This window comes from Doryrhamphus excisus, chromosome 1 (genome assembly GCF_030265055.1).
Source record: "Doryrhamphus excisus isolate RoL2022-K1 chromosome 1, RoL_Dexc_1.0, whole genome shotgun sequence".
NCBI classification, from domain to species: Eukaryota; Metazoa; Chordata; class Actinopteri; order Syngnathiformes; family Syngnathidae; genus Doryrhamphus; species Doryrhamphus excisus.
This window is the reverse complement of record NC_080466.1, coordinates 36,995,492-37,018,120: the sequence shown is the minus strand read 5'-3', so window position 1 is coordinate 37,018,120 and position 22,629 is coordinate 36,995,492. Positions and strand designations below refer to the sequence as shown.

At 41.2% G+C, this 22,629-nt stretch overlaps 1 protein-coding gene across 4 annotated transcripts in view; it reads left to right on the top strand.

Moving 5' to 3' along the window:
* Positions 1–22,629, top strand: part of LOC131138235 (uncharacterized) — a 50,985-nt gene that overhangs the window by 2,483 nt on the left and 25,873 nt on the right. For all 4 annotated transcript variants that reach the window (XM_058087022.1, XM_058087013.1, XM_058087003.1 and 1 more), the window contains 38 exons: positions 54–124; positions 272–434; positions 1,536–1,673; positions 1,828–2,005; positions 2,092–2,231; positions 2,897–3,000; positions 3,829–3,994; positions 5,268–5,453; positions 5,521–5,673; positions 5,838–5,982; positions 6,079–6,237; positions 7,306–7,424; positions 7,509–7,730; positions 8,895–9,053; positions 9,127–9,311; positions 9,382–9,564; positions 9,642–9,733; positions 11,035–11,204; positions 11,322–11,472; positions 11,544–11,620; positions 12,715–12,895; positions 13,783–13,938; positions 14,037–14,170; positions 14,297–14,455; positions 14,518–14,701; positions 14,779–14,990; positions 16,000–16,188; positions 16,273–16,415; positions 16,497–16,656; positions 16,740–16,823; positions 17,975–18,112; positions 19,206–19,325; positions 19,395–19,487; positions 19,576–19,796; positions 19,888–20,081; positions 20,150–20,386; positions 21,263–21,492; positions 21,580–21,744. In XM_058087022.1, the coding sequence (XP_057943005.1) occupies positions 54–124; positions 272–434; positions 1,536–1,673; positions 1,828–2,005; positions 2,092–2,231; positions 2,897–3,000; positions 3,829–3,994; positions 5,268–5,453; positions 5,521–5,673; positions 5,838–5,982; positions 6,079–6,237; positions 7,306–7,424; positions 7,509–7,730; positions 8,895–9,053; positions 9,127–9,311; positions 9,382–9,564; positions 9,642–9,733; positions 11,035–11,204; positions 11,322–11,472; positions 11,544–11,620; positions 12,715–12,895; positions 13,783–13,938; positions 14,037–14,170; positions 14,297–14,455; positions 14,518–14,701; positions 14,779–14,990; positions 16,000–16,188; positions 16,273–16,415; positions 16,497–16,656; positions 16,740–16,823; positions 17,975–18,112; positions 19,206–19,325; positions 19,395–19,487; positions 19,576–19,796; positions 19,888–20,081; positions 20,150–20,386; positions 21,263–21,492; positions 21,580–21,744 (5,961 nt within the window). The remainder of the gene's footprint in view (positions 1–53; positions 125–271; positions 435–1,535; positions 1,674–1,827; positions 2,006–2,091; positions 2,232–2,896; positions 3,001–3,828; positions 3,995–5,267; positions 5,454–5,520; positions 5,674–5,837; positions 5,983–6,078; positions 6,238–7,305; positions 7,425–7,508; positions 7,731–8,894; positions 9,054–9,126; positions 9,312–9,381; positions 9,565–9,641; positions 9,734–11,034; positions 11,205–11,321; positions 11,473–11,543; positions 11,621–12,714; positions 12,896–13,782; positions 13,939–14,036; positions 14,171–14,296; positions 14,456–14,517; positions 14,702–14,778; positions 14,991–15,999; positions 16,189–16,272; positions 16,416–16,496; positions 16,657–16,739; positions 16,824–17,974; positions 18,113–19,205; positions 19,326–19,394; positions 19,488–19,575; positions 19,797–19,887; positions 20,082–20,149; positions 20,387–21,262; positions 21,493–21,579; positions 21,745–22,629) is intronic.

Here is a 22,629-nt window from a genome sequence, read left to right as displayed (position 1 = left end):
AGAGCACCGGTATCCGTGTCGTTATAATGCGGACATGTGATTTTGTTAAACAGATAAGGAATCCACAGATAAAGCGCCTTTCGCCTCAGAAGGAACACTCTGTGTCTCGCATGAAAAGTTTGAGGTAAAAATATAAGAATAATGCCTTATGAATGCTTTTAATGTCCTTTTTTGTGCTAGACCACTTTGGAATGTAAGAAAGCAATACTTGCCTTGCTTGTCTTGTGTTTTGGGGGTCTTGAGGAGCTCATCTGGTGTTTTTCTTTCCCAGGGAGTCATTGGAGAGAACTCGCCTCAAGTTTTCCCTCCGGGGGGGAAAGGTCGTTGCCCTATGCATCCAGGAGGGGGAGCAGGTGTGGACGCTCAACATTAAAAGAGCATTTCTGAGCATGCTCCAGACCTCCCGCACTGCCTCCAAACAGTCACAAATGGAGGTGAGGAATCATACCGAAATATTTTGCAGTGTTTTGACATTATACAGTGTTCCCTTGGGGCATAGGTTCCCAAAATAGACTGCAATAAGTGAAATCTGCAGCATAGCGTTTAGTAACTGTAGCGTTTCTGTGTCCTTGTTAAAACATATTGTTGCAGTCCTACCTCGAACTGAAGACATTATACAGTGTTCCCTTGGGGGCATAGGTTCCCAAAATAGACTGCAATAAGTGAAATCTGCAGCGTAGCGTTTAGTAACTGTAGCGTTTCTGTGTCCTTGTTAAAACATATTGTTGCAGTCCTCCCTCAAACTGAAGATGAATTGACAGTATTCCATAATGGTGCCGTATAGCATTCTTTCAGCGTATCCAGAAGACCAACCTTTTGTGCAATGGTTAGCATCCCGCTCTGCCTTTTGAGCACAGAATGTTTTGTCAGCATGATAGGTTTCATTGGGTAGAAAATTGCGAATATAGCAAACAAGCTAGCGAGACATAGCAGAGCTGGTCTACGGGCCAATCATGATGCAGACAGACGAACGATTGAAAAAAAGAGACACTCAACTCCCCACAATGCAATTCTTCTTAAAGGGCCAGACTCGGCCTCTAACAGCATTCATACACTGTAATAAAAAAAAAAAGTTGTGTGAAAAAGCGAAAAAAGTGAACATCATCAGCTAGCATATGTTACCAACAGTGGTTTTAAAGAACCGACTGACCAAAAAATGTCAATATTTTTCACAATTACAAATTAAATTGCATAAACCTTGTCAGGCACTTCAGTTTGGGCCGTATACGTTCATAGTCGTGCGTCCACACACACAGAAGCTGTTTCAAAGAAAACAATTTGTAGTCATTCTCTTACAATAGGCTATAAATTCAATGATAGCTAATGTTAGTAGCTAAACTTGGCCAAATTGCCATCATTAGCTGGCAACAATGATTTCAAACCTGTTCCATTATTTGCAGTTTAACCGGTCATGTAAGAAAACATGGAAACTGAAATAAAGAAAGAAGTAAAGGCGACATTATTATACCTCAATAGGTGGAGGTGTTGGTGTACATAAAGGAGTGTCAAAATGTGGTTAAATGTTCCTTCCCCAGACTGATGTGCATGGGACATGCACCAGCATGTATGAGAGGCGAGGACGACTGCTGCTGAAAACTCGGGATCTAAAAGAGTGTCAGAAATCTAGGCTGGCACAATTCTGGACCCATTCTGTAGCTTTATCTGGAGACACGGTGAGATAAGTCTTTTTTTTTTTTTTGGTGGTACTTTAGTACTACAAAGTGCAGCAAATCACCAAATGACACAAATGGCTCATATTCCATCATTATCAACATTAAATGTCTCAATCATGATGATAAGTCTAACATGTATTTGTTCTTTCATCAGTCAGTGCAATCAGAGCTACGCTGTGTGCAGGCCTTTGGTTCTGTAGTCATGGAAGAGGTGAACTGTACCGAAACGGTATCCATAGCAACATGGTCTAAGACTGCAGGCCAGGTGAAGACGCAAACCGAGTCAGCTCTGCTGCTGCTCAGAGCCCAGCCAGGCACAGTTTCAGGAGCAGGTCAGGGGGTTACGATGGGAACAGGTCACTTCTTGCATATGGTGAATTGATGGTAGAGTCATGCACTATATTACCCCCCCTTGCAGATCTTTTAAGTATTGGAACACAAACTGGCCTGCAGTTTGAGGACGAAGGAGCTGCAAGACCTGGAAAGGTGTTACCTACACCTGACCATGCTAGTCAAACTATCAGGATGTTGTGTAGCCTCATATCACACCCTAAAGAGGTAGGCATGAAAAAGCAAAAGGTTTCAAGGAAAACTGCAATTTTGGGGGGGAATTTTGCCCGCCATCCTTACATGAAACAGTTTCTTTATTTATGGTAATGTTAATGGTTTTATTTCATTTGAACATGCATCAGATTACAATTGAATGCATCACATAATCAGTTCCCAGTTCCACATGTCCAAAAGGAGTAGGAAGAAGCAAAGCTTATTAAATCCTACCCCTCCATCTGGTACTTTTACAAATCAGTAACTGTTACATTTGTTCACTTCCTGCTTTCCATAATACAGTTTAAGGTTGTTGTTTTGTTTTTTTTAATAATGCACGCCAAAAGTAATGGTAATGGTTTTATTTAATTTGAACAGGCATCAGATTACAATTGAATGCACCACATAATCAGTTCCTAGTTCCACATGTCCAAAAGGAGTAGGAAGAAGCAAAGCTTATTAAATCCTACCCCTCCATCTGGTACTTTTACAATCAACTGTTACATTTGTTCACTTCCTGCTTTTCATAATAGAGTTTTATAATGCACAGAAAAGTGAAAGATGTGTGCTCCATGTGTTCCATGGGCAAAATTCCCCCCCAAAAGTGCAGATATAAACATGATATTTAAATTAAACCTACAGGTGTTTATGTGGATATGTATTTTTTTTTATACTCTTAGGTGTCGCAAAAGTTCCTTCACTTGGCTTTCCAGCTTAGAGAGCTCACCCTCTCACAGCTCAAGACACTTTGGATGGAAGCGTCTTTCAAGTGCCGCAATGACTGGTCAGTGCGGTTAGCCTTCATCATACTTTAATACAATTAATACATCCTGGACTTAGAGACCAATATGTCACATGAATGCGTAAAGGTGCCCTATTCTACATTTCTGACTTTTCAGGCTTATGTATCATAAGGTTGGTATGTTTGGAAGAATGGTCGGGTACGAGATTTCCGCCAGTCAGAACTTTAGGTTGCTCAGTGCTTTTTCTTGAAAATGGCTGCCAAGAAGTCTTTTTAATGTTATTGTGTATCTTTCCACGGGCTTCCGTAGGAAACTGAGTACAGCAGTTACATCCATTCATTCATTTTCTCCTGCTTTTCCTCACAAGGGTCGCGGGGGGGGGGGGGGGGGGGGGGGGGGTTTGCTGGAGCCTATCCCAGCTGTCTAACCCTGGACTGGTGGCCAGCCAATCACAGGGCACATATAGACAAACAACCATTCACACTCACATTCTATGGACAATTTGGAGTCACCAATTAACCTAGCATGTTTTTGGAATGTGGGAGGAAACCGGAGTACCCGGAGAAAACCCACGTATACACGGGGAGAACATGCAAACTCCACACAGAGATGGCCCGAGGGTGGAATTGAACCCAGGTCTCCTAGCTGTGAGGTCTGCGCGCTAACCACTCGACCGCCGTGCCTAATTGGGATACAATATTATTTAAAAATCCCTCGAAATGAGCAGGATAAATGACTCTTGCTATGGCTATAAATGATCAGTATACTCTCATTATGGTTAGTATAAACTTGTATCTCAGAGTACTGCACTTCATATTTTCTGTTATTTGAATGCATTTTTTTAAACGCATGTTTTACTTTTGGGACAGGCAACCCTTGTTGGACGCATTACCTGCTTGTGGATCAGAAAACTGCATCATTCTACTGACTGACCTCATGAAGGAAAAAGAACTGGAAGACGGGCAGGCTCAGTCTTTCCTTTCCACCATCGCCCTCATCCCGAATCCATCGCCACAGATCATACACTCCATCAATGTAGGAACTTTTGCATGACCTGAACCACCAATTAAGGCTCCTAGTTTGCACTTTGGAGATGAAAAACTTGGCGATTACACCTGTTGGAGTGAGATTTGTATTCAATATTTTATTCAATATGTATTCCATATTTTTTTAGGTCAGAATTAATGGAGTTTGGATGTCAATCTCCATTTATAAGTTCATCCCAAATATGTTTGATTGGGTTGAGATCTGTGCCATTTCCAAAATCATCACTACAGTATTTATATACATATATGAATATTTATATATATTTATATACATATATAAACAACATTTATATGTTGTTTTGGGTTAAAGGGTAAAAATAACAATACAGTTATCCAAAATATTATTTATGGAGAATTAAAGGATCTATACCAGGCACAATGATTACCATAAATTCTGGTATATAAGACACTACTACTACTACTTCAGAACTACTACTAATTGCTTAAATACCATGTTGTTGTGAGTCAGTGAGGAAATGGGAGATCCTTCTTTGGCAGGAGCCAATCACAAGCTATCATTGCACTCACAACAAGCTTGTCAACCCAGTGGAAAATTGCAGGATGCAGTATAACCACACAAGTCTGACTAACTGTCATCGCACATAGACCACACACTCAAAATGTATACTCGAGAAATATACAAACATGTAGTAATATATGTAAAAATTTAAAAGACAACTCTTAAAACACATTTTTGTATATTTATTAGATACACATTTGGAGTGGGGCGGCACGGTGGTTGAGTGGTTAGCACGCAGAGTTCACAGCTAGGAGACCAGGGTTCAATTCCACCCTCGTCCATCTCTGTGTGGAGTTTGCATGTTCTCCCTGTGCATGCGTGGGTTTTCTCCGGGTACTCCGGTTTCCTCCCACATTCCAAAAACATGCTAGTTTAATTGGCGACTCCAAATTGTCCATAGGTATGAATGTGAGTGTGAATGGTTGTTTGTCTATATGTGCCCTGTGATTGGCTGGCGACCAGTCCAGGGTGTACCCCGCCTCTCGCCCGAAGACAGCTGGGATAGGCTCCAGCACCCCCCGTGAGGAAAAGCGGTAGAAAATGAATGAACATTTGTAGTGTTAAGTTGCTGTGTGATGACTTTAGTGTTCTATATAAGAAGTCAGACCGTTATTGAGTAATGACCTCCTTCAAATATACATCAGAATTTATAGTTAAATGACTATATCATCAAATTATATTTCAAATCAAATGACTGTATCATTAAAACATGAATAAACTCTGATGTTTGCTATATGTGAAGACTTTAGTAGACATCCAAGAGGTGCGGTCCAAGGCTCTGCTGGCTGGATCCTCTCTTGTCTATCAACTATGCCAGCAATCCACGACTCCCTGCAGTGACCTTCCTGAGATACAGACCTTCATACGGACACTAGAAGTGGCCCTGAAGGAAGGTTGTGCTGCTCAAGGTGCCACCCAAACTGAAAAGGTATATCAAATTCAAAGTAAATGTTATGACCAGAAATTGAAAAATAATCTCGTGTTTCATCTAACAGCTTGTTTATGTCATGAAATCTGTGGGGAACATGGGCGTGGCTGCTCCACACTTCATCCCTTTGTTAAATCGCTGTGTACTCAGCCCCTCAGCACCGTTGGAGCTGAGACTGGCCGCCATTAAAGCCTTCAGACGTTTTGACTGCTCGGCTAATGTGAGTCAAAATGAGAACATTGAGGAACAATATGAGAATTAAATGTGAATTGAAAGCAAAATATATGTATGTTAAATCCCGACTTCATGACAAGTTGGGCTGAAGAGGTGAGATGGTTAGCGGGGGTCTGACATTAATGACTGACAGCAGTTTCCTTCTTTCAGAAGTCTGTGCTTTTACAGCTGTACCGCTCCCCCCCGGAGGATGCGGAGGTCAGAATCGCTGCATACCAGCAACTCATGCGCTGCCCGGACCCCAACGTGTTAGAGGGGGTGAAGGTGACTCTGAGAAATGAAACCTCCAGCCAAGGTTGATAACTAAAATTAATCTCAAAATCCCTTTGGGATTTCTTTATTCAACATTATGCATTCAAAGTTTATTTTGCATCGATTTTTTTTCTGATAGTGGGCTCATTTGTGTGGAGTCATTTGACCAACATCCTAAGGAGCGAAGACCCCATGAAGCAGACCCTGATCGGCTCACTGCCTGACGACATAATCAGCAGAGACTTTGAAGCAGAGTTTTTGAAATACTCTTCCTATTCAGACTACACTCTTACAAGCGGTAAGACTGATGCTATGACTTGCTTATACGCAGTATTGAACTCATTTCCCTAAGGTACTAAATCTACGGTTATTCAAGCATGAGAACCCCTTGGGAACGACTGGATTAGAATTTTCCACTTTTGGATTAAATGTGGATTAAGTTCCTTTTTGCAATTAAAATGTTGTCATATTGGACCAAAAATGCAACACCTCAGTTATAGGTATCAATAGACTATTCATATATCCATTTTCTGTACTACTCACGGGCATGCTGGAGCCTATCCCAGCTGTCTTGGAGCGAGAGACAGAGTCCACCCTGGACTGGTGGCCAGTGAATCCATATAGACAAACAACCATTCACACTCACATTCATTCCTATGGACAATTTGGAGTGGCCAATTAACCTAGCATGTTTTTTTGGGAATGTGGGAGGAAACCGGAGTACCCGGAGAAAACCCACGCATGCACAGGGAGAACATGCAAACTCAGTGGAGGAGGCGCCATCATGATCAGGGATGCTTTTTTTCTTCAATGGAACAATGGAGCTACAGGTTGTGCAGGGGTGTCAAATGGCAGAAGCCTTTGTGGAGATGTTGCAGGGGGCATCCCTCATGACTGAAGGCACTCATCAGTGTGGTAATGAGGAATAACCATCCAGTGTATTCCCCTGATCTAAAAACCAATTGAGAACATTTTGGGATGGATGGCAAAGGAATCACTTCCAAACAGTGGATGCCCTTGGATGCCCTCTGTGAAGCCATTTGGAAACACTGGCATCAATCACGGCCAAACCAATTTATCAAGTCATTACCAAGAATGGTACTTGTTCTTATTTTAGCTATGGTCTTTAACCTTTGAAAGCCGCCAAATTGCTTGCAATTGATTTCGAGATTTGTGTCTTTTGGATGTTTTCATGCATACTTTGAAGCCTTCCAGAAACATTTTTGAGAAGCAATGTTGTTATTTGAATACACTTATAGAATAAGCATCTACTTATGTAAAAACCTTGAAAGTGGCTTTAATGTGGGTTCTCCATTTTAGTACATGTACGTATCATCAAGGTACTTCTGGGTTTTGGTTCTTTCAGGCATGGGACTCACAAATGTGGAGACATCTGTCATTTTTTCTCCAAAATCCTTCCTTCCAAGATCTGTCACCACCAACCTGACGGTCTATTTTCATGGCAGAGCCAGTAACCTTCTGGAAGTGAGTGTCATTTCACCTTTTCTCTCTTAGAAAAGGACTACACTTGTTTTCCCATACCTGTAACTCTATTTGTATTCTACGTAGATGGACCTTCGAATTGAAAATGCCGAACCACTTGTGAAGAGCATTTTCAGTCAGCTGAGTCCCAACCATAATGGAGATCCCACTGCTGACCAACAAAAACACGTGGTGCCGAAAGACGAGAAGGAGAGGAGGAGCAGAAGGAGAAGAAATGAAGGCAACAGAGGAGTGAAAGAGTTGTGTTTATCCAGCTCCAACAGTTATCTGAACCAGGCCAGGGCGTTGGTGAGGTCACAGCAAAGGGTGGGAGACAGTCACAGGGCCGTTGTCTTATCATAAGAGCTCTGAAGTATTAGTTTGAAAAGACTCACAAGAAGGGTTAAGAAGGCTAAGCAGCATTTGTCCATTGAATAATATTATAAATGTATTTTCTGTATGATTCCAATTGTTTTTAACAATTTCTAATGAAACAGAATTTGCACATTTCCTGATCAAATACAGGGCAGAAACCTAAGATGAGGATGAGTTGGATCGCGACCTCTGAGTGGGGGTGTGCGTGAGATGCAAGGCGCTTGTCACTGCCACCCTTCCATAGACAGGAAAAGCCAGCATTAAAAAAAAATGACAGCAGCACAGCAGCACAGCTGCACGGTGTTCGAGTGGTTAACACACAGGCCTCACAGGTCGGAGACTCGAGTTCAATTCCTCCCTCGGAGTTTGCATGTTCTCTGGGGACTCTGGTTTCCTCCCACATTCCAAAAACATGCTAATTGGCCACTCTGAATTGTCCATAGGTATGAATGTGAGTGTGAATGGTTGTTTGTCTATATGTGCCCTGGGATTGGCTGGCCACCAGTCCTGGGTGTACCCCGCCTCTTGCCCAAAGACAGCTGGGATAGGCTCCAGCACCCCCACGACCCTCGTGAGGATAAGCAGTAGAAAATGAATGAATGAACTACAAAGGAGTCAGTGCCAGCATATAGTACCATATATTTCAGTCTTCCATAAATGGCAATGCTAATGCTAATGCTAATGGTTTAATTTCATTTGAACATGCATCAGATTACAATTCAGTTCCCAGTTCCACATGTCCAAAAGGAGTAGGAAGAAGCAAAGCTTATTAAATCCTACCCCTCCATCTGGTACTTTTACAATCAGTAACTGTTACATTTGTTCACTTCCTGCTTTCTTAATATAATTTAAATGTTTTTATTTATTTATTTATTTATTATTTTGTATTTATGTAACTTTATTTTTTGTCACGTACCGAAGTACAAGGTGATATGACCATCCAATGACATAATGGGTACCATAGTAAGTGTCAATATAGTGATATATATAGCACATCATGACTGGTTCAAGATCATCAACTGTTTGTATTGTTTCTTGAATTGGCTCATCATTGTGCATAAATGGAGATGAATGTTGTGTTTGTTTTATGTCTTCTAGTTATTCGCAAGGAAAAATATGGCGGAGGAAGGCCTGAAGTGCTGGGTCGGTGTGAAAGTGTTTGGCAACGAGCTCAGTGTGTTTACATGTGACGATCTCTACACTCAAATCAAGCAGATGTCGCTGAGCACAGCAGGACTGGCCGTCAAACTGCTCAAGGTGTCTTGGCGGTGTTCCGTGTTCCTTTGTCTCAGTCAAAGCTTCACTTAGTTACCTTTTCCTTGTGTTCCAGGGTCACGAGGTTCAGTTGAACCAGAGGTCTGTGCTCTTGACTGAGGAGCTGCTGCTGCCATCTTTGTCTGGTTTACCCATCAAAATAGGCATCAACATGACCTGCTTTTTTTCACTACGACTGAAGGGAAATGTCAACTACAGGGATATTTCTCACTTCTCCCTCGCCGGCTACATTAAACCCGAGTAAATGTATATCATGCAACTTAGCGCTATTTACAACTTTGATTCCAACCCAATGCGTCTGTGCTCGTAGTGCCTATGTAGGCCTATCAGCGAGGATGGGCGTTGATGGTGCTCTGGGTCACGCCGCAGTGGAATGGATGTCTGAGCTACAGAGCTCCACAAGCCTGGATGGTAGTATCCATCTGCAGGAGGGGCAAGATCTCAGGGTCACACTTAACACCCCGGAGGACGCCATGGACATAATTTCTCTGAGGTGAGTGTACTCATTAAAAAGTGTAAACAATTAGGAATACCTTGTTTGACTGCAATTGCGTTTGATTTTTAAATCAGCTCGAAAGTATTCCAACTCAGTGGTGACCACACAGAAGAGATACAAGGACCAAAGAGTCGCATCCAGCAGACCTCTTGCACTCCAAAAACCTGTAAGCCATTTGCAGCCCTGTTTTGTTTTTTACATGTACTATACGTAGAAATGTCTGAGCGGTAAATAATGATGTAAACATTAACATTGTAAATCCTCATGAGGGTCGTGGGGGTGCTGGAGCCTATCCCAGCTGTCTTCGGGCGAGAGGGTACACACGCCAGCCAATCACAGGGCACATACTGATATTCCAACATTGGTTCTCGATATTCATTTTATACCGCTTATGCTCACCAGGGTCGCGGGCACGCAGGAGCCTATCCCAGCTGTCTTCGGAGGTCCACCTTGGACTTGTGGCCAGCCAATCACAGGGCACATATAGACAAACAACCATTCACACTCACATTCATACCTATGGACAATTTGGAGTGGCCAATTAACCTAGCATGTTTTTGGAATGTGGAAGGAAACCGGAATACCCGGAGAAAACCCACGCATGCACAGGAAGAACATGCAAACTCCACACAGAGATGGCCGAGGGTGGAATTGAACTCGGGTCTCCTAGATGTGAGGCCTGCGTGCTAACCACTTGTTCGCCGTGCATCCTGTGTGTGTGTATATATATATATATATATATATATATATATATATATATATATATATATATATATATATATATATATATACTTCCGGAAAGTATATATATATATATATATATATATATATATATATATATATATATATATATATATATATATATATATATATATACACATATACATATACATACATATACATCTTCCATACATCAAAAGTAACACAGCATTTCAGAAAAAACAGTAAAATATGGTGGTGGTAGTATGATGGTCTGGGGTTGTTTTGCTGCTTCAGGACCTGGAAGACTTGCTGTGATAAATGAAACCATGAATTCTGTTTTTGGAATGTGGGAGGAAACCGGAGTACCCGGAGAAAACCCACGCGTGCACGGGGAGAACATGTAAACTCCACACAGAGATACCCGAGGGTGGAATTGAACTTTTACATATCGCAGCAACTTCAGGAGTTTTGCCACCAGCTTCTTATAATGATCTTACTCATAGTTTCCAAGAATCTCGGATGCAACAGTCACTATCTGATTTCTCACTTTGCATTCATGTGGCAATACTGTATCTTGGAAACTATGGCCAATCTACATTTCTCATTAACTTTTTAGTGACTTAAACCAAGAAAAACGTCACTACTTTTTTTCCGGAAGTATTTTGCTGGAATAGGCTTTCGCAATCCATGTGACCCTGAACCTAAGAATATAAAATTGTCTCCAGCCTCCAATGCAAGAGTTGCCACATTTATTTGTCTTCACAGGGTCAAAGATGGTTGGCTGGCAACTATGCTCCAATGCGTCCTACCCCTTAACTACCGGTGGCATCTCGCTCCCTCCCAGTGGTCCCATCCACCTCTCCCTCCGCCTGCTGAAGCTGGACAGAGGTCTCCATTACTACTTGCTTGAGGCTGCCTACACAATGTTTCCAACGGTACTGGGAATCCTGAATTGATATTCTTTCTCTGCTTAGAAGCACTTGTATGAGATCTCATAGACCATAAGTCTAGTTTTTAAAGTCCGTCAAAGCTCCTTATCTCTTTGGGTTCAGGGAACATGGCTACCCAGAGACGCATCCATCCATCTTCTCCTGGCTACTCCAAAGTCATCCTTCCCCAGGGACATGTCGCTTGATCTTGCCTTCAGTCCTCGCACAGTTTTGCTCAGGGTATCTCATCCATTGAAAAGCATCCTCATGCAAGGTTAGCGGAAGTTCCTTTGATGAGATATGATTGGGTGCTCATGTGGTGATGCTGATGTTTTGCTTTCTCAGGGCAATTTGAACAAGAGATGAATTTAAAGACCGCAAAACTCGAGCTGATAATTGATGGCGTTCATTATTATATAATGGTAAGTTTTATAATATCCTGTGTTTGGGATTGTATTTGTTTGTAAAGTGAGATGCATTCCAGGTCACAATATTAGCTAGACCAAGCCTTTTCTGACGTTTATGGTAATGGTAATGGTTTTATTTCATTTGAACATGCATCAGATTACAATTGAATGCATCACATAATCAGTTCCCAGTTCCACATGTCCAAAGGGAGTAGGAAAAAGCAAAGCTTATTAAATCTTACCCCTCCATCTGGTACGTTTACAATCAGTAACTGTAACATTTGTTCACTTCCTGCTTTCCATAATACAGTTTAGGGTTTTTTTTGTTTTTTTTTAATAATGCACCTAAAGGTGATATGACCATACAATGACATAATGGGTACCATAGCAACCGTCAATATAGTGATATATATAGCACATCATGACTGTTTATTTACAAATTCAATTCACATATTTTTTCCATGAAATGTAATGAATTTATTCCCAGTAATCTATTATCTTAATTTTGTAGTATGCCTCTTGGCTGTACTGCTCCCAGTACCTGTAGGTATATGTTTGACTTTTGTTTTGTCCAATCATATTGCGGCTTCTATGATATGTTGCCATGTCAGTGTAACCTGCCCATCATTAGTGCGGGCCCATGTCACTTATATAATATTGGTAACTTGAACCAATCAGATGTCAGATTTCAGGGCCAGCTAGCAGGCATACATTATTCCGTCCTCTGATTGGTTTATGGCTGATTATGTCTAACATTCAAAGTTACCAGTGCACTTGTACGGCACTTCCACTGGAAGTCTTTCAGACCAGCGCTTACAAGTAAATGGTGAGCACACCCCACAGGCAATTATTAAATCTGAGTATATACTTTAAGTGACACATGCCATCACTCCTGATTCTGAAGGCCCTGGGCAGAATACACTGACATGGCAACACACAGAAACTTAAAATAAAAGTCTAACAAACACATACATGTACTGGAATCAGTGCAGCCAATACATTTAATGGAACAAACATATTGATACATACTGGTTTGGATGCCACTATACTGGTGACTAACCTGCAATTAGTAATACAGCAGTTCAGTGAAATATATTTTCTTCACGCAGGGTCTGGTGAACAAGCAGACGGTCATGTCAGAACTGAGGACACACTATCATTTTGAAGCCAAAATGGCCACCAATGGAAATCCTATGATCCTCTCTGCTAATATTACCCGTGGACTGGGCAGAAGGATGAGTTTTTCTGCCACATTGAAGAATGTGTTGAGAGAACCTGCATCACTCTCAGGTACATAACCGCCATATTTGATGTCACCTATTTATTCTCTACATTATTATTTATTATTTATTATTATACGGGAGACATGCAACGGCATTTCGTTGGCAATTTCACTGCTGTGTTATTGTGCAATGACAATAAAGAAAGTCTATCTAGCTATCTAGCTATCTAGCTATCTAGCTATCTAGCTATCTAGCTAGCAAGCTAACTACCATCCGTCTATCTATCTATCTATCTATCTATCTATCTATCTATCTATCTATCTATCTATCTATCTATCTATCTATCTATCTATCTATCTATCTATCTATCTATCTATCTATCTATCTATCTATCTATCTATCTATCTATCTATCTATCTATCTATCTATCTATCTATCTATCTATCTATCTATCTATCTGTCTATCTGTCTATCTGTCTATCTGTCTATCTGTCTATCTGTCTATCTGTCTATCTGTCTGTCTGTCTGTCTGTCTGTCTGTCTGTCTGTCTGTCTGTCTGTCTGTCTGTCTGTCTGTCTGTCTGTCTGTCTGTCTGTCTATCTATCTATCTATCTATCTATCTATCTATCTATCTATCTATCTATCTATCTATCTATCTAGCGTCTGTCTATCCATCCATCCATCCATCCATCCATCCCTCCATCCATCCATCCCTCCATCCCTCCCTCCCTCCCTCCCTCCCTCCCTCCCTCCCTCCCTCCCTTCCTTCCTCCCTCCCTCCCATCCATCCATCCATCCATCCCATCCATCCATCCATCCATCCCTCCTTCCCTCCCTCCCTCCCTCCCATCCATCCATCCATCCATCCATCCATCTATAACATGTTGACACAGCAGTCTTATGGCAGTAGATGGATAATAGTAGATAATATAATAATAAATGCATGTCTGCAGTGGTGTTAGAACGCAGGAGGGACGTCCACAGCAGGCAGTACTCTTTGGAGGCGGAGCTTCTATTTCCCGGCATGGTCGGCAGCAGGATGCTAGGTCTAGTGGAGCAAAAAGGAGCACTGTGGAGTTCCGCGCTTCGCCTCAAATACGGTCTGGGAGGTCAGTGTTTGTTTGCAAATCAAACGGAAGATGATGGTTCAGTATATATCGTACAGTGTATCGCCATCACGAGATCTCGTTAACCCTTGATTGTGCAGGTGATGCCCGGCATCTGCGCCAAGAGTGCCACACATCTCAAAGCGCGAGGAGCGAAAGACACACAAACCTCACCTACACCATGAGAGCTGATCACGAGTTCTACTGTTCCAATACACCTCTTATTAACCATAAAGTAAGTGCAGTCATGAGCCTACAGTTACACAACATATGCTACTCAGGTTATGTTTATTGTAATATTGCACTTTTTTTCTCAGATTTTTAACATAGCCATCATCTCTAACATTTGTGTTCTTGTCAGGTCCACCTCAGACACGAGGAAAGCCCCAGCCACGTTAGATCATCTGTGGACATGAGCTACGGCAAACACTGGGACGAGATAAACAACAAACGCACTCTCCTTCTGAGCCAGTCATTCAAAAACCAGTCGACACAAAATCACACCAGTTACACACTGGAGGTAATGCGCATCACTAATTTCATCGTGAAATATTAAACTAACTCTGCCTTGTATGATTCCAGTTCAATCTCCAGGTTCCAGAGAAAGATATAATCTACCGCAGCCAGTTATTGCATTCTTACCTAAGACAGCCCGGGTCAGAGAGCAGCACTCACATCAAAATCAATTACAACAACTTCATGCCGCTGGTGGCCGGTTTACACTGGAAAAGTCCCCCGAATGAGACCCCGCTGAAGAAATGGGAAGGTGATCTTCATTTATGATATTTTATCATCTCAAGCTCTCGACTGCTAAATACATGACCGCCATTTTGACTCCCTCAGGGACATTTACCATGGACACTCCATGGTTGTACATCTCCACTTACCACAAGCTGAGTCAGCACCAGCGCCACACCCTGCAGCTTGTTTCTGAACTGACAGCCAGCAAATGGCTGACCGTCCGCAACCTCCTCCTGGAGGCTTCCTACGGGGATAAGGGACACGAGAAGGAGGCTCGTCTCAAGCTCCACACTCCTGCTGTCACATTATTCCAAGTAAAGTGGAGTTATGTTGGGCTAATCAGATGCTATAAGCTCACAGATGTAGTAGATCCCCACTTTTTATGGGAGTTATGTTGCATGTCGGCTGCACGGTCTTAGAGTGGTTAGCATGAAGGCCTCACAGCTAGGAGACCCGTGTTCAATTCCACCCTCGGCCAACTCTGTGTGGAGTTTGCATGTTCTCCCCGTGCATGCGTGGGTTTTCTCCAGGTACTCCGGTTTCCTCCCACATTCCGAAAACATGCTAGGTTAATTGGCCACTCCATAGGTATGACAATTTGCCCCAAGACATCTGGGGTAGGCTCCAGCACCCCCCACGACCCTTGTGAGGAAAAGCAGTAGAAAATGAATGAATGAATGAATGTTGCATGTCGGCTGCACGGCGTTAGATTGGTTAGCACGCAGGCCTCACAGCTAGGAGACCTGCGTTCAATTCCATCCTCGGCCATCTCTGTGTGGAGTTTGCATGTTCTCTCCGTGCATGCGTGGGTTTTTTCCGGGTACTCGGGTTTCCTCCCACATTCCAAAAACATGCTAGGTTAATTGGCCCCTCCAAATTGTCCATAGGTATGACAATTCGCCTCAAGACAGCTGGGATAGGCTCAAGCATGCCCGCGACCCTTGTGAGGATAAGCGGTAGAAAATGAATGAATGAATGTTTCATGTCTACTAGCGAATAGTGAAAAAAACTACTACTAGCTCTTCCCTCTTGAAATCCCTCATTCCAATTTCAGATCAACATTTGTAATAAATTATTATTCGACTAGATTCAGGTGCAGATTTAGGTCTGTCTTCAATTGCCATTGTTCACTACAGACAGAAACCAGTACAGACAATGTAATACTTCAGTAGATGAGAATTAAGTAGTAAGTGCTACAATGTACACAGCACCTCAGTACTCATCTTCCTTGTACTTTATAAACATCAACTGCATCTGTTTCTTGATAAGATTTTTGCTGATGTACAGTATCATATATTCCACCATATTTCCACCATTCCACAGGCAGGAGGACTAGGAATCATGGGAAAGCGAAATATAAAAGTGTCCTGTTCTGTCAGCTCACTGTGGACCCCTCCCATGAGCGGAGATGTCTTCCTGGAGATGTTAAAACCCAGCCTTACCCTACAGATGTCCTCCAGCTATGGCAAACACAACGTCAGCCTCGCTGCTGCTCTGAACACGGTTGACAAGGTGCTTGGCAAAACCAACAAGTTCTGTGGAAATATAAGCGCTAATCTCATGAACAAACCTGAATTGTCAACTTTCCTGTTTAAGATTTTGAATAAGAAGCAAGTGATTATAAAGGTGATCTTCTTGGAGCCCAAACGACCCCCTGCTGAGTTTGAGTTTGAGGGAACTTTGGAGGAACTGAAGAAGGACAAGCAGACGTACCAAAGAACAGCACTGCTCCATTTTAGGTGTGTGCACTTATTATGACCTACATGTAAAGAAAATACTTATAATGCAATTGATTGGCTGAGCATTGCAATCTTGCACAGACAGCCTTTCCAGACTTTTCCTCAGAGGCTTCTCCTGAGGGAGACTTTCACCGTTGACCTCCTGAAAGGCCTTTACATCCTGGAGTCGAGGGCTGGTTTTCATCGCAATAAAGAGCTCATTCATACGCTCACCATTGGCTACAAACCACCGACCCCATTTGTAAGTGGATTTAAATCATTACGTTGATAAAGGAGTTCTTCATTACTGTATTCAGTGAGTGTATTTTGTATTGGAATATTTAGGTTTGCTCTGCGCTCATCCAAACTTTCAACACGGAAACTTTGCCATCTGACTCTGAGATGTGTGTCACCACTTCCAGCAATCAGGTAAGATCATTAGCAAGTTATACATATATATATACTGTACATATATATATGGATATTCCTGATTTCCTATTTTTCCAAGCGTTTGTGATAACTTGCAATGAGTCTCTTCCAGCGCTGTGGAGGAATTTCCTATTTTTAGCATGTTTGGCTACACTTATATGTTTCAGATCATCAAACAAATGTAAATATTAGTCAACCTTTATCGGCAACAACTGCAATGAAGCGTTTGTGATAACTTGCAATGAGTCTCTTCCAGCACTCTCCTATTTTTAGCATGTTTGCTACACTTATATGTTTCAGATCATCAAACAAATGTAAATATTAGTCAACCTTTACCGGCAACAACTGCAATCAAGCGTTTGTGATAACTTGCAATGAGTCTCTTCCAGCGCTGTGCAGGAATTTCCTATTTTTAGCATGTTTGCCACGCTTATATGTTTCAGATCATCAAACAAATGTAAATATTAGTCAACCTTTACCGGCAACAACTGCAATCAAGAGTTTGTGATAACTTGCAATGAGTCTCTTCCAGCGCTGTGGAGGAATTTCCTATTTTTAGCATGTTTGCCACACTTATATGTTTCAGATCATTAAAACAAATATAAATATTAGTCAACCTTTACCAGCAACAACTGCAATCAAGCGTTTGTGATAACTTGCAATGAGTGTCTTCCAGCGCTGTGGAGGAATTTCCCATTTTTAGCATGTTTGCCACACTTATATGTTTCAGATCATTAAAACAAATATAAATATTAGTCAACCTTTACCAGCAACAACTGCAATCAAGCGTTTGTGATAACTTGCAATGGCCCACTCATCTTTGCAGAATTGTTGTCATTCAGCAACATTGGAGGCTTTCCCAGCATGAAGACTTTTTAGGGTCAGGATTAGGATTCAGGTCAGGACTTGGACTAGGCTAGAGGTGGACTTGCTGGTGTGTTTTAGATCATTGTCCTGCTGAAGAACCCAAGAGCCTGAATGTTCAGCAATGGTTTTGTGTTCAGTTGAATTGTCACTGACTAATATTTAAATGTGTTTGATGATCTGAAACCTTTAAGATAATGTGAATCGTTTCAACAAATCAGGAAGTCTCTTCAGACTATTTGCACTATTGTATAATCACACATGTATTGCATGCTTTTGTCTTCTAGACCCTGAAAGACATTCACGGAAGTTTAAGGGTGGGCAGCAAAGAGAAGCTCAGTTTCTTTGTACAAACTGTATTCAATACTTTACATGCAAGTCAGCGAGGGATAAAAGTCCGAGGCAACGTCACCCATCAGCTCCAGGTAAACGAGCAACTGATGAAAGTTTGCAAAGTCTTTGATTTCATTTTGTAGACCAACACGTTTGTATGTTAAGAAATTATATTTCAAGAAAAAACTGCATCTCAACTGTAGGATACAGGTCAAGAACTTTGCTCTTTGCTCTTTTGTCCCCAGTTTTGCTGTTGAGTTTTTTTAATTTTTCCCATATTTCAACTTTAAAAAAATAATAATTTTTGTACATTTTCTTCTCATAATATTACGACTTTATTCCCACACTATTTTGACTTTATAGCCATAATATTATAACTATGCCCAACCTCATTTTTGTTCATAACTTTATTTTGTTTTAGTTTCTCTTTTTGAATATTTTAACTCTATACAACTAAAATTATATTATTTTCCTCATAATATTAGGAGTTTGAATACTTTCTCTGTCTTGATACTGTATTATAGCTGTTTTTCCATTTAATTTTTCCAACTTTGTACTTTCTTACATTGTCATAATGACTAAATTAACATATTTTTGCCTTAATATTTCAACAATATGCTACTAAAAATTAATGTATTTTTTTTCTCCTAATATTCCAAGTTAGTTTTTTTTTCACAATTGACTTTTTTTTCTTTAATATTTTTACTTTATTCTCATAAGATTACTTTTCTTTCAATTTATGCTGTTTTTTCCGCAACAATTAATTTTTTTCTTTTAAATTCTCTTTTTGTAGCCTAATTTTGCAAAAAATACAACTTTATTTGGTTTATTTTGTCTCTCATAACACATTTTAATATAATATTTTTATTACGCTACGTTATTTGTCTTCATAATATTATGATGTCAAAGTCCAACTTTTTCCCTTCAGATTTTCACTGTCTTCGTATAAAATTACTGGTGATTTTTCAGTTTTTCTTGCTGCTTAGTTTTCTTGTTAAATTATATATTTCAAATGTGCCATGGGCCACTACAACCAAAAACAACCACGGGCCACATATGGCCCCCAGGTCACACTTTGGAAACCCTCGCTCTAATGTTTTGTGCTTAAATGGTAGAAATGATGATTTGCATTCAGCCGTCAACATGATGCCCTGCATGAGCGCTTTTTTCTTTTTGCTATTACAGCTGCCAATCCCCTCCTTTGCCTTAGTGGAGGGAGATGTACTATATTGGAGCCCCCAAAACAACATGGACTTTGATTACCTAGCCCGAGGGAGACTGAAAATTGAACGACAGGAGTGTCAAGTGAGTCAATATTTTGGTTGTTAATCTTGATTCTGTGCTTGTTCACAATACAGATGATTTTCCTTTCAGATTTCATTGCAGTTCAACAGAACTTCAGACCGATTTTTCCTCCATTCATATCTCAAGCATCCTTTCAAATCGAAGATTCCCAAAACTCTTGAGGTGGGCTTTACGATATTTCGTTCCCTGAGTTAATATTGCCACCAGTGAATGTACAGTTGACTTAATTTGTTTCTGTTTCCATGCAAAGGCCAAAGCGGCTACTGATATATCTACTCTGGCTGGTAGAGGAAGTAGCTTCATTCAGATGAAAGCTGATGGAAAAGACAAACTGATGCTGGATGCCAAGATGTCCCATTCTTACCTGTGGGGAGATCGAGCCGTGGCACTTAGGCTGAATTTATCTCAGAGTTTGCTGCATGGGCTCGATGACTTGCATGTAAAAATGGCTGCCAACATGTCCCCACACAGGTCTGTACCCCCGTTGGAGGTATTATTACTGTAAGCTTTTGCGTCAGGAACCATGAGGATACATGGACATTAATCATATCTGCTTTTCTAGTGTGTCGCTACATGGTTCCTGTACACATGGACTCAAAGCTCTTTTGATACAAATGAAGGGGTCTCTTAAAAACAGCAGTGGATTAGAGCTTGCTCTATCAGGAGATCTGAGGCATTCAATGACCAACCTCGCTATTCTGCCCTCCATCCTGGGATTAGACGCCGTATTGGGAGTTTCTGACACCCTTACTGAAGGTAAAAATTATTCTAAAAAATAAATTGTCCAGAATTGGACTTTTCAAACGGGCTTTTTGTTATTGCAGGACAACTCAGAGTCAAAGTCAAGGATGTTTTGTATAGCATGGATCTGAGGCATCAAGAAGACACGGACGAAGGTCTGGACAAATTAGGAAAAAACGTACACGTTTCCCATAGCTGGATGTGTGTTCTGTCAGGAGTGGAGAATTTTTGTGTGAATGTCAGTCGCCAGTTGGAAACAAAAGGGATGGGAGAGGTCTACATCCAGCTATCTCATTCCTCCCAACTACTCAATGCCACAGGTAATCACCCATGTCCACCCATCCAACTGTTTGTCATTATGTCCTCGTTAGGCTCGCAAGTGAGCTGTAGCCTATCCCAGCTCACGTGCGGCAAGAGGCGGCTAATCGCTGGGCACCAATACACAACCAATTACAGTGGTACTCGAGTTTTTATTCTAAAAGGTTGAAACAATTTATTCTAAAGCGGAATAAAAGGAACAAAAAAGGAAACCAAACGAACCTAGCCACCTCAAATATGCCATTACTATATTATATTGCATCACCCCACCTGATATTTATCTGTAGCGATAATTATCGTCCCGATATTAACATCAAAATGATGGTAGACATCACTATCAGATAAAATGATATTCACAAATGCTGTACAGATGGATATTTTAACGTTCACATAGCCAGGATGCGTCCCTGGCCGCTCTGACTGTACTGTAGTTGGCTAGCTCCTCATGTTAGCCTCTTGGACGCTAGCTCTTAGCCATTCAGTGGCTAAATTTACATTTATTAAAACACTCCCATTTTTAACTTCAATGTAACACTGGTGGCTGCATGACGGCCTCACAGCTAGGAGACCCGAGTTCGATTCCACCCCAGCCAATCTCTGTGTGGAGTTTGCATGTTCTCCCCGGGTATTCCGGGTATTCCTGTTTCCTCCCCCATTCCAAAACTATGCTAGGGTAATTGGCGACTCCAAATTGTCCATAGGTATAAATGTGGGTGGGAATGGTTGTTTGTCTATATGTGGCCTGTGATTGGCTGGACCCCGCCTCTCGCCTGAAGACAGCTGGGATAGGCTCCAGCACCCCGGCGACCCTGGTGAGGATAAGCGGTAGAAAATGAATGAATGAATGAATAACACTGATTCTTGTTGTGTTCCATCAGGTCTGTCTACAAGTTGCAACGGTCGAGTCAAGTGGGACCAGAGTGAAAATGAAATGTCAGCTCTTGCGGAAATACAAGCTGGACTTGAACATTTAAAAGCTGAGTTTAATGGCTTCAAGACAAACCTGCTTGCCCCACGTTGGGAAATCATGTCAACACTGCAGCACAAAGTGAAAGCGCTGCAGAAAAGAGGCATATCAAGCTCCGTGCAAGCCAACGCGCATTACCAGGTAGCAGAAGCTATTGTTGTTGTTTTTATGGAGGCATTTCCATATCTCATATGGTTGTGCTCGTCTGTTTTTTTTTCCTTCTATTAGGCAGATAGCACCAGCTTGAACACAGGCCTGGTCTTTCATATGGAAGACAAGAAAATGATTGACACACTTTTAGTTGTTGGAGCAAACAACAGCACAAGTGTATTTATAGTTTCACTATGGCAACAGATAAAGCCGCTGCAGGGGATCGTACCTTCCACACTTCAGGTATGTTTTAAACGCCTCTTCTGTTTTCTGCCTCACTTTGTGCCCTGTATATATTTTAAAAAAACACAGAAAATGGACCATAAAGAATTTCTTTCACGGCTTCATGTCTTAAAGCAGGGGTCTCAAACACGCGGCCCGCGGACGAAATGTGGCCCGCAGGACACTAGTTTGAGGCCTTGATATGAAAGTTTAATTTTAGTGCGGCCGGCGCAAGTTTGATATGGATGCTGTATGGTATCATGTACCCAGAAAAAATTATTACGTTTGATTAATGTTCATGTTAAAGGTTAAATAACTGTTAATAGTTATCCCTATTACACCCTATCCGTGTGGAAGTGGTAAGTTTTTGGCTATTTAAGTTTAACGACAGGAAATAACTTGAAGGCTATCGTTTAGGTCGCTAGCTCTCTAGTTTGCGAGTTAGCATGTGTCTCAAGACCCTGCAGTTGCGCAATATGTTGTAAATAAAAAGAGTATAAATGTGACCATCGTCGTGTTTTGTCATGTCTACAGGGCTCTAATAATGCTTTGTTAATTTTAATCTGAAAAAAATAATTTGTCTACCCACCAACTATATGTGGTTTCTTAAGTTTTTATTATTTGCCGTTTTATTATTATTATAATATTTATTTATTTATTACTGATTGATTGATTTTCTTTATTCTTGATTTGTTTATTTATTTTTCATCTTATTTTGTGTAGAAAAATAAAAAGTAAGATATTTGAGAACAGTGGAATGTTTTATCAGAGCTTTTCTTGTAGAAAATTGGAACCAAAGCGAAGTTTTTACATTTTTTTGTTTTTAATAAAACCTGATGCGGCCCAGTCTCACCTAGACCCGAGCTCCAGTGGCCCCCCAAGTAAATTGAGTTTGAGACCCCTGCT